This window comes from Chanodichthys erythropterus, chromosome 6 (assembly GCF_024489055.1).
Source record: "Chanodichthys erythropterus isolate Z2021 chromosome 6, ASM2448905v1, whole genome shotgun sequence".
In the NCBI taxonomy this organism is placed as follows: domain Eukaryota; kingdom Metazoa; phylum Chordata; class Actinopteri; order Cypriniformes; family Xenocyprididae; genus Chanodichthys; species Chanodichthys erythropterus.
This window is the reverse complement of record NC_090226.1, coordinates 17,172,217-17,184,415: the sequence shown is the minus strand read 5'-3', so window position 1 is coordinate 17,184,415 and position 12,199 is coordinate 17,172,217. Positions and strand designations below refer to the sequence as shown.

General features: G+C 37.5%; 1 protein-coding gene across 5 annotated transcripts in view; it reads right to left on the bottom strand.

Annotated features, from left to right (window-relative positions):
* Positions 1 to 11,151, bottom strand: part of zmynd8 (zinc finger, MYND-type containing 8) — a 34,090-nt gene extending 22,939 nt beyond the window's left edge. The window contains exons 1-5 of one of the 5 annotated variants that reach the window (XM_067388282.1): positions 11,114 to 11,151; positions 10,300 to 10,418; positions 3,834 to 3,901; positions 3,506 to 3,657; positions 699 to 920 (exon numbers count right to left, since the gene is read on the bottom strand). In XM_067388282.1, the coding sequence (XP_067244383.1) occupies positions 699 to 920; positions 3,506 to 3,657; positions 3,834 to 3,858 (399 nt within the window). In that variant the 5' untranslated portion in view covers positions 3,859 to 3,901; positions 10,300 to 10,418; positions 11,114 to 11,151. Of the gene's footprint in view, positions 1 to 698; positions 921 to 3,505; positions 3,658 to 3,833; positions 3,902 to 5,343; positions 6,137 to 8,262; positions 8,358 to 10,299; positions 10,419 to 11,113 lie in introns of those variants that run through there. The other 4 variants (XM_067388280.1, XM_067388284.1, XM_067388283.1 and 1 more) reach the window with 4 other exon arrangements.
* Positions 11,152 to 12,199: the final 1,048 nt, after the last annotated feature.

Below are 12,199 nucleotides of genomic sequence, written 5' to 3'. Positions count from 1 at the left end.
TGATGATGTGTTTACTGGTGTGAGGGCAGGACAACCCGTCACTTACACGAGATCACAGCAATAGCAAACCACAACAATCCAATGATCCAATCAATTCCCGATGGACAAACTCAAGTCCCACCCAACATTTTTTTCTTGTTCGAGAAGCCATTTCACTCGGACATTTGTCACAATAGGGAACAAAAGACTATCGCAACTTCTGTTTCATGCTTACTTTACAGCTTTCTTTAAATGCAAAGATTAAAAAAATGTTATAAAAAACAGATAAGAATACGTTTTAAAAAATGAATTGAAACTCGGCTACAAAAATGGGTCATTCAGAAAACATCGTCATGATATATGACTGCCCTCGTTTACGCTTCAGCTTATGTTCAGTATTCAGCAACTTAGTAACTTTTGCATTTCACATGTGAAAAGGTTAGTCAATCAAAAAGAGGTAATTTACATACAGTACAGAAGTCTCAAAGCTACAGTAGCAAAATAAGCATGTTTAATTCAAAAGGGTGTGAAATCGCCAGGCAATTATAAATTTTGACATAAAAAAAAATATATATTTTATATATATATATATATATATATATATATATATATATTTTTTTTTTTTTTTTTATTAATTACTACCAATCTGCATTGTAAAGATTATTATTATTTATTTTTTTTTTTTTTTTTAGACGAAGTGGAGCCGCATGAGCCAGTACCTCACATTCAGGACAGAACCAGTCTCCTTCGGGCTCTGCGGCCAGTTTGAGGCACTTAGCATGGTAGACGCGCGGGCAGAGCTCACAGCAGAGCACCTGGCCCTCGCGGTGGCACACCCAACAGTAGAAGTCATTCCGCCCGTCCTGCGGTACAACATCAACAGGGTCTGTGGTGAGTGCGGGCTGCTTCACATAGTAAAAGGGACCATGTCTTAGTTCTGACTGGAATGCGGGCGAGAGAAACAGAGGGTCTGGGTTTCAAAACAAGTATTAAAGGTAACAAGACAAAACAAGCAGGCACAACAGTTATCAAAAAGGGAGTGGCATGGAAGGACAGAGGAGAGCAAATGTAGACAAATGGGTACTGAATTAATGGCATTTTAGTCTGAAAAACAAAGGTAAATGCATCCTTGTTAGAGGCAGAAACAAGCTCAGGTCTAATAATTCATTGCAGCTGCATCAACATTAATCATAGTCTGTCCCTGGATACACATTTCTGCTTAGCTTGCATGACTGCCACCTGCCTTGAATTTTTTTGGCTAAGCTCATTATCTGTCTCATACAACGCAAACTCCAGAAATGTTGGGACGTTTTTAAATAAAATAATAAAGAATAAAATAAAAGCTAAAAGACTTTCAAATCACGTGAGCCAATAGTTTATTCACAATAGAAACATAGATAACATAACTGTTTAACCAGAGAATTTTTACACTTTTATCCACTAAATGAGCTCATTTCAAATTTGATGCCTGCTACAGGGCTCAAAAAGTTTGCATGGACGCAACAAATGGCTGAAAAAGCAAGAAATTTTGAAAAGATTCAGCGGGGAGAACATCTAGCAAATTATTAAGTTAATTGATGTCAGGTCTTTAACATGATTAGCTATAAAAGGGATGTCGTAGAGAGGCAGAGTCTCTCAGAATTATAGATGGGCAATCTGTGAAAGAGTGCGTAAAAAGATTGTGGAATACTTTAAAAACAATGTTCCTAAATGTCAAATTGCAAAGGCTTGCAAATCTCATCATCTATAGTGCATAACATCATCAAAAAATCTTTGTGTGTAAGGGACAAGGCCGAAGACCTTTACTGGATGCCCATGGTCTTCGGGCCCTCAGACGACACTGCATCACTCATCGGCATGATTGTATCAATGACATTACTAAATGTGCCCAGGAATACTTCCAGAAACCACTGTCAGGTAAACACAATCCGCCGTGCCATCTGCAGATGCCAACTAAATCTCTAACATGCAAAAAGGAAGCCATATGTGAACATGGTCTAGAGGCGCCATCGTGTCCTGTGGGCAAACACTCATTAAAAGTGGAAAAGTGTTCTATGGTCAGACGAGTCCAAATTTGACATTCTCCGGGCTAAAGAGCAGGGAGACCTTCCAGTGTGTTATCAGTCAGTTATCAACGTCCCAACATTTCCGTAATTCAGGTTGTAAAATTGAAGACGAGGACCTTAGGTTATTTGTGAAAATAAACGTCACTGTCGAAAGTGGTTTGGATCCCCTGAAAAAAACATAGGTAGCGGTCGACTCAAGAGGGTTTATCAATAGCCGATACCAGGGCTTGACATTAAGGATGGTCTGTTTGCAAACATTTGCTGTTGAGCAAAACGCTAATGACGTGAGATGCTGAAAAACAGTGTGATTCAATGGCCACATCAGTCAAAAAACGAATATTCAACATATACCAACAGTTAACAAATAAAACAAGAACACAGGAATATATTAATATATTGATTAACTCTTGACATTATAACAGACTTATTAAAATGAACTTCCGAATTAATATTCATTTAATTATTTCATTTTGAGGACATCAGTCAATCATGTCCTTCAGATGTGGCTTTGCCTTTGTATAAATATGTAAATCAATTAGTAGTAGTAGTGTTTAAATTATAATGGTTTTGTATGTAAATATATAAATATATTATTATTATTTAAATTATAAATCTTTTAAAAATTAGATTAAACTTGTTATTTTAAATTTCTCTTCTAAATATTAATGTATTCTGCACTTTTTTATTTAAATACTTAAATTCTTTATTCAAAATGTACAACAATTTTACATTCAATAAGTTAAATTGTGTATTTTAAACATATTTGGTTTATTAGTACTATTACATATTTATGCATTACTGATAAATATGCATACATTTAGTTTATTTGTTAAAAACTCTAAATGAATGGATATTTTATATGGAATTAAAATACACAAATCTTAAATATAGACCTAAATATTTAGTGAGTGATATGATTTAAAAAAATAAATATTTATTTAATTGTAGTTGTTTAACAAAATAGAAAACAGAACATTTTTAACAGAAAATTGCATTATTAATTAACAAGGCTGTTGGCAGATTTTGTAACAGACACATTTCTATTATTTGCCCAAGTGGGCAGAAAAATCTTAAAGTGGCCAAAAATCACCCAGGTAAATCTGTCTTGCTGATATGTTAAACTAGACACAAGTACAGTCTGGTCAATAGTGTTCTGATTTTATTATTTGTGAGAGGCAGGCTTGTTTAGAGGGGTCCTAAAACACAGTTTAACAATAAGGTTTAAATTCTTTTCATCTAAAACCACAGAAAAACAAATGGCCCTAAGTGACTATATCATAAAAAGTACATCTATATCAGGATGAAGGTAATGATGAATACCATCAAATCTTGCAGTGTATCACCACGAAGAAGCCACCCAAAAGAAAAAAGAAAAAAAAAAAAACAGACAGACACTGAAATTAGTGAATGACTGACATGCAGGACTGAACAAGGGCTTGTATAGGGAGCGAAAATTGCACCTGATCTTTACTGCTATTAACGGCTCCTGGTTTTTTCTTCTTTTTCACAGGACTGGAGGAGGATTCGGAAGGGGAGTGTCCATTTGAGGAGTGAGGGGGGCTGGAAACCTTGCGCTTAGGGACACTCCTTTCCGCTGACCCTTGATCAGAGCCTGCACAGTAATAGGACAAATTACTGATGTGAACATAGTACAGGTAAAACTGTACTAATAAACTAAACCATACTGAAAAACATCAACAAATATGGCAGCTGACACTTTTGTGCCGTTTTCACACTTGAATGTGGAAATAAATGTGGCATTCTCATCACATCAAGGACAATTCTCACCCTTGGATCGTGTTGCGATTTCCATCCCTTCAATTGCATCTGACTCCTTCCCTTCTCCTTCAGCCAAACTGCCACAATGAAAAGAAATTAATGATATTAAATGTCCATTTTTACACCTATATCTACTGTGGCTTTACTAAAATTATGCTTGAATTCATTTTTCACCTTCATACCGAAAGTTTTTAGCAATTATGAAGCTAAAAAAACATGATAAAATCTAACCTAACTTCACCATTTTACCAAACACCAAGAAAGCAAATGCCTCCATATAGTATTACACTGAATTCAGGCTTTATTTCAACAGCTTTGAATGCAGAAGAGAAGGAAGTTCACAGTGAATGAGCCCTTTGACGTCAGATTCACAGCAGGGCCTCCTTCAAAGTCAACACAATATGCTTATTCTCTGCTCTGAGGGCCCACTCGCTCTGGACAAATGCTAATCTGAATCCAAAATGCACACTTACAGGTATCTTACACTTATTGCTGAAAAAGCTACATGTTAAGAATAAGCATATTAGATGAAACATCATGTGGCAGTCCACATAAAAATGAGCATTTGATACTAGCGAAAACAAATCAGCTGTGGGCTTTCCTGATGGTTTCGTTAACAAGTGGAATGGCATAAAAACATCACATTTTATGTAAAAAGGCAAAGCAGTTTCCTTTCTGGATAATAATAATAATGTGCTTTTCTCCAATCAAAGGCAGTTCAGTTTAGTTATAACGCTGACAAAGGTAGTGCCAAGATGGTTTCCTCTCACTGCCAAGAGAGAATTTTCTATTAGAAATCCCAATAAACACACAAACACCATCTGAATGTGATGTGCACATCAGAGCGATGGTCCATAACTCATCAGATATAGTATCGGTTGATGCCAACGCTAAACCTCCATTTCAATTTTGGATGCGGCACGTAGACTTGAAACCTTCCATGCGACATAACATTTTCCATTTCAGCCATTTTGCAGCCTGAATGGTTTTAAAAAGGCCCCTTTTCTCTCCTGATGCCTGGGTCATTATCGCACACGCCCCCCACCATTTCTCGTTCATGAACTGAGGAACAGAGCACATCCTCTTAGAAGAACAAACCTCAAAATTATCAAAGACAACAATCACACAGTTATTGACAGCCACAAGGTCTATTCTCATGCGTTTGCACTGATGTGGCAGCGATATCTTCTTGCTGTGTCCTGCACCCCCAACCTTCAGAGATGCAGATGGGGAGGGGGTGTGTTGACAGCATGCACAAGGCAAACATCTGTAGAGCATGAGCACTTGCCATCTTGGCCTCCTCACGTCCAACCTACATGCACCATCCACTCCCCACCCACAGCAGAATCCAGTTCTTCTTACACAAGCAAAAACGCGAAAACATGAGTTAAAAATGGCAAAATACAATCACAGATACTCGTATAACCTTAAAATACAAGATTCCTCCCCCCAAAAACACACAATCCCACTAGCATTGTATGATCCTCCATCTAAAAACTGACATATAATAACAGCATACCTTTTTCTTTACAGGCACAGTACACAGATTCTTCAGGCTGAGCCTTTTAAATGTGTTTTTTCAGATTTAAAGGCAGTGAGGGATGAGACAAAGATGGGTGCAGAATTTTCCAGAAGGGCCTTGCTCTCCCTGCTGCTCTCAGAGCGATTGTCAATCTTTAACCTCAGCTGTGTGCTGCCGATTGGTTTGAGAGCCACACGGAGGCGCGTGATTGGGCGGCTGGCGCTGTGTGTGCCACACAGGCTCTCCCTGCTCCCCTCTCTCTGCTCTGATACACTGCTGCAATGCAGGGAGGGCTGCTGCTGCCATTTACCAGGAAAATACTCATATTCTGCTCTGAAAACTACCGGTGTGAATAAACACAGGACGTAGATGTTCAGACGAACATATCCGATGGTTTTATTCTATTCTTCCTCCTGCAGTCACTGCAAAGGGCGACCATTTTGATCACATTCTCTCTCCTTGCCGCGTTAAGCAAGAGCCGGATGGAGATTTGACAAATGAGCGGCTTACAGGAATGCAGAAAGGGCCTTGTAAACACCATGAGACAAAGAAAAGGCTGGAAAATGTAATCGGAGTCATGGTAAATTGCAGGTCTTGGGAATACTCCTTATGTTCACCCATTTAGCTGCTCAAGACTGACTTACAGTCAGCCGCCTGCCAAAATGAGCTCATGTACCAACTAAAAATAATATCAGTTTGCACAGTAATGTTGTAATAGGTTCAGTGACATGATGAAGCTCATTTTTCGGTCTGGATCTGTTGTTTTGGTTTTTTCTTTTACACATTTAAAATACAATTTATACATATAATGACATAATACTTGGCATGTTTTTAATTTTTAATAATTTAGATTTTTTTTGGGATGGGGGGGGCATAAAGTAAAAATGTCAGGGTGGTACTGTCTTGATAATGAAGAAAAAAGCCTAATTATTATCTTCCTTGCTGTTTATTTACTGCAACATTTGAAAAACTTGGTCCAAGTCATGTGGTATAACCAAAGAAAATAGATGAAGAAAATAAAAACAGGAAATTATGTCATAGAGAGGACCCCTATGGACCCTTTATGACTTTCTCAAGATCAGTAAGTCTCTTAAATATCAGATAATTTGACCATTTTATGACAAGACAAGGTTAGTTCAGGTTGTACAATGTCATGTGGTGCGACTTATATTCATCAATCAATAATTTGTGATGATATTTGTAAAACATATACATATATTATTATATATTCACCATGAAAAATATATTTTATGACTTTTTTTGACAGTAATGATTAAAATGTGTAAACAGTTTTATTCATGGTGCAAAAAAAATGATGGTTAGACCACATGAAATTACATACATTTGAGTGAAATACATTTAAAATTGCATGAAAATATTTTTTAAAACAATGAAACAAGAATTAATAATGAAAACCTTTAAAGCAGTGGTCTCAAACTCAATTCCTGGAGGCCCACAGCTCTGCATGGTTCCGCTCCAACCGGCTCCAACTCACACCTGCTTGGAAGTATCTAGTAATCCTGAAGACCTTGATTAGCTGGATCAGGTGTGTTTGATTACGGTTGGAGCAAAACTGTGCAGAGCTGTGGCCCTCCAGGAATTGAGTTTGAGACCACTGCTTTAAAAGTTTCCTAAGTTTTTTCATGAACAATGTTATTTGTCTATTGCTAATAATTGTAATAAATTGCTAATAATTTTAAAATTGAATTTTCTTATATTCCTGTTGTAATAATCCTCTGCTCTTTTTAACACATAAACTGACTCATCCCCCAAAAATCTCAGCAACAAAAGAAAAAAATCCCATGTCTAGAAGTACGAGCTCAAAAAGATATCAGGAAATCACAAGTGCGCATACACTGTCATTCAGACAGGTGACACCAACAGACAATCTGGTTTAACCACTTACGTTAACAGAGGCACTGTGAAATGCGCAGGTTATTTAGCAGACGGTGACTGCTACAGCAGGTTAAAAAATAAAAAGACATCAGTTTGACATTATGGTTGTGGAAAAACACCACTAGTTCAGAGTCCTGAACCTTTTGATCAGACCCTTGCTAAATTAAATAAGTCTCCAAATACTTGCCATCCAAGAGAAATATTTAAAATACTGGATACAAACGCAATATTAATTATGCCACATCAAGAAAAATGCTTATATTCACACACAGATACAAAAAACATCTTTGTGGTTGCGCAGCCGAAAAAGGAAGTCTGTCTGAAATGGCTGCCAACTCATACCACAACTAAGTTTTGATAAAATGCCTGGCCTGTACTGACTCTTTACAACCCGAGTAAACAGATAGAAGCCTGTATTTAACTTAGAAAGGCAAACACAAGCCTAATTCCCCATCTATTTATAGAAAAGAAAGTCTCTTCTATTACAGATCCAATAACTCTGTCAGCAAAACCAATCTGCTGTATGCTTTTGCGAATTAGGCCTATATCCTGAGCAAAATGGACATTCAGCATTATGTCGGCCATTGAAAAGTGTTGCTTTAACATGCAACCTGAGCCAAAACTGCTGCTCGTTCTTTCTGCCATTCTACGTGTGCGCTTCCTCTTACAGCCTGCACTGTCTGCTCCTCAGGGCCTTCCATTTTGAGAGGCCTGGCCTGTGACATAACCTGACACGACTGTGCTCTTCTCCGGCTCTAGAGAAACATTACTAGCAGATAGACCAGAAGAGGCCATTTTGGTCACAGTGTTAGCACAGGTCAGTCATGCGATCCTGGAGACTAAAACACAGTGTGAGTGTGATTTCTGAGTTGTCTCTGCCTGCCAGGATCCAGCTCTTTGGAGTTGGGACAGGTTTTGTCCCCTGTCTCTCAGAAAATCCAGCATTTCTGCATGACATAATTCAACCATTAGCATTAACAGGTAGTGTAAAAAGCATATAAGCAATGAAAAATCTCTTACCTCTGTGGATGCATGGCTTAAAACACAGTGGGCAATGTCAATGCTTATTAAAACATGGAGGACAGCCCTCCCTCTCTCTCTCTACACAGCAGTCTCGGCTCTCCAAGCCAGCCAAGCCAACATTGTGATAACGGCTATGAAAGCAGTTCCGTGATTGGCTGGTTTTCACAGGCAGGATGAAAGGCAGCGGCTGATTGGCTGATACGTTTCCTGAGTAAATGTCTTTTGTTCAGTACAGACAGGCTGTGGCAGGATTTTGGACTCAAAGAGGAGCTAGGCCTTGATCTGTACAGCTAAAACTGAGCTAAATTACTCAACCTCGACACAGTCAACCTCGTGTTAAAGATGTTTTACACTTAATTAAACCAAATAATTATTAAAGTTACAGGAGTGTCACTATACCAGGCCTTGAGTCCTGAAATGAAACTCTACACTGAGAGAATAATCAAACTTAAATGATGAATATCAAGCTTTTCAGCCTTAATACATATATTTGGATACATATTATAGACGTTCACTCAATTTGTTAATCATTCACTAATTCTTACAACATCATTGATTCTACAAAATAATAAAAACCTGGGCTGGCTATCTAGTTGTTTCTTGAAGTACTGTTACTGTTTTACTCTAACAAATGTATTTTGTATGCCTTACAATGATCTTAACAACTGATTTCTGGCTAAATGTGGTGGACATTTTGGTCATTAATCAAACTATAATGAGAGAGACTTAAAGTCGGCATGAAACGGAAGTTGCTATATTCTTTTCTTCTCCATTGTGATGCATATCTGAACAAAAACAGCTTCTCAAACAAGACAAAAAGTAGGGCAGGATTGGATTTTGTCCATCTGCAATTGATTGGATCATTGGATCGTTGTGGTCTGCTATTGATGTGATCTCATGTGAGTGACAGGTTGTCCCGCCCTCATGCCGAAAAACACTTCATCAGGAAGTGTCATGTCATTGCAAGAGGGAGGGGAAGTTTATTTAAGCTCATTTAGGGTCTAATAAATACTACAATATTCCATACAAATTAAGAATCAACAGTTTTGATTTCATGGTGACTTTAAAGGGATAGTTCACCCAAAAATGAAAATTTGATGTTTATCTGATTACCCCCAGGACATCCAAGATGTAGATGACTTTTTTTCTTTAGTCGAACGCAAATTATGATTTTTAACTGCAACCGCTGCCGTCTGTCAGTCAAATAATAGCAGTGACTGGGAACTTGAACAATAAGAGTCGAAAAACCTTCCATAGACAAATCAAAATTAAAACCTGCGGCTCGTGACGACACATTGATGTCCTAAGACACGAAACGATCGGTTTGTGCGAGACGTAAAAATTATATAAATAATGTTCGGTTTCTTGCACAAACCGATCGTTTCGTCTCTTAGGACATTAATGTGTCATCACGAGCCGCAGGTTTTAATTTTGATTTGTCTAAGCAAGTTTTATTTACTGTTATAGTTGAAGTTCCCATCCACTGCTATTATTTGACTGACAGACGGCAGCGGTTGCCGTTAAAAATCATAATTTGCGCTCAACTGAAAAAAAAAAGTCACCTACATCTTGGATGCACTGGGGGTAAGCAGATAAACATCAAATTTTCATTTTTGGGTGAACTATCCCTTTAAGGCTGGAATCATAGGGCTGGAATAAGTGACAGTTTTTGCCCCGAGTTAGCTAAAGTCAGAGCCATTCTGCAGTTTTGAGTTGACAAATTTCACAGAAAATAGTGCATTATGGACACACTGATTTTTTTTGTTTGATTTTTTGAGCTGATTTTAGACACGTTTTGTCTTCATTTGTCATTCATCTCGCACGGCGCATGTTTCCATGCAAGTTTGTTGTGTTTGGAAAGACTTCAAAAGTCTAGTAGTGTGTGATCATCAGTCGTTTAGTGTATGATGCCCAGTTTCAACATTAACAAGTTGGCAAGAATATGATGCCTAATGTTTTAAAACTTTTTGAAAAGTTGTGTAGTTCAGCTTTAACGTAAAATCAAAATGTTATGAGCATATGTTTCCGACATACCTGAGAGGGTGGAGTCTGGGCACAGCTTATCTAAAACCCACTCTAGTTAGACAGGTTCTGAAGCACCTTTGAGTGAGTCATCTGCCAGAACACACCCCATGCAAAACTTATCTTAGTATCTAAAAAATAAACAACAAAACACACATTTAACCAAAGAAAACTCCTACTATTTTTATAATTTATAATGCTAAACATAACTAGATGCTCTATAGTAGGGTTAGGTTTCAAAAATCTGATGTGAAGGATACTGAAACAAATCAATTTTTACTCAAAATATCTTATTTTGTGTTCCACAGAAGCTTTGGAACAACTTGGGTGAACTATCCACATATGTTTTTACATTTGTCCTCGCAAACTTGAATAATTGGTTACATCTTTGTTCCTAGATATACCTTTGGTCCCTCCTTCATGTCAATTAAATATGTCAGTATTTCTATGACATAAATGTGTTACTTATCACATAACAAGCTAACAGGCATTAGCAGTGGTCATGAATTTAATCTGGCAAGGTCACATATCTCTGGTGGAAAGATATAAACACTACACACACACACACACACACACACACACACACACACACAAAATGAAACCAAAGACGATTTCACATTTCACAGGACTGTCAAATATCTGTCACATTTTAAGTTTTTAAAATACAAACACAGTCAAATGACTTGTGTGAGAATGTATTACTAGCAATGAGTCACAAATAGTTTCGCTGCAAATCACAGACGAGATTTTAGTACAACATATTTCACAGATTTGTAATAGCATCACTCAAAACCGTTTAAACAGACTTTTAAATAGGCCTACTTACACAATTCTTCAACTAAAAACGTTCATTGAGGTCAGTACCGTTCAGCGAGGCCTGTAAGGTCATGTCACAAGCTGTCCACTAGAGGAGGCTATTCAACTTATCTACTCCTCATGTTGTCATCTATGCTGAGGACAGCTGTCTGAGACTCCCTGCTGCATTAATAAATCAAAACACATACTGACACAGACACACACTCTCACAGCATGGAAGATCTCAAGCCAAAGAAATATTGATGATATGGAGAGTTTTTCCATAGGCACGCTGATTTCATTCAGCTCCATATCTACAGTATCTCTCAGATGAGTCACGGGTTTAGTATACATATACTGACTGTATATATATATATATATATATATATATATATATATATATATATATATATATATATATATATATATATACATCGTCTTGAAGATCTCCAAAGAGATCTATAAGTAATATAGCATTTCATTTATCTCTTTTATGAAACACTTGATTGCTTCAAGCAGCCTCAACCCCAGTGATATAATTTCCTAACCATATATTAAAACAGATGCAATTATTGTGCTTTCAATTTCATACTCAATGCTCATTTGTACACTCCTAAAGAGGTGATTTAACCTAATAAATCCTTAAGGCACTTCATCTGGAGAGGGGATGGTTGAAAGAGAGGTTCATGACTGCATGTTTGCAGGTAGAGAATCTATAGATGCAGATGATTGGGGGCTAATCTCCTGTCCTTTTAAACTGCTATCTCCTGTCCTTTCAAAGGGGACAGACAGTGAGGGGGTTGGGGGGTAAACCATCTCACACTCTGGGAAGGGGGAAGTCAGATTGTGCTGTGAATTGGGGGAGGGAACAACAACAGGTCTATGGGCCTCTTTCTGGGTTTCTCAAGAATGTTATTGGGGCACCCTCAGTCTTGTGGTCAAATGCGAATATGTTCATAACTTCAGTCTCATATAGCGTGTTATGATTCATCAATATTAAAAAATACCACTCCGTTTTAACCTGCGGCATTTCCGTGAGGTTAAATAAAGTCGACAAATAAAATTTGAAAAAAAATTTTTTTTTTTTTGAATTTCACAAGCTAAATTGCTTGATGCT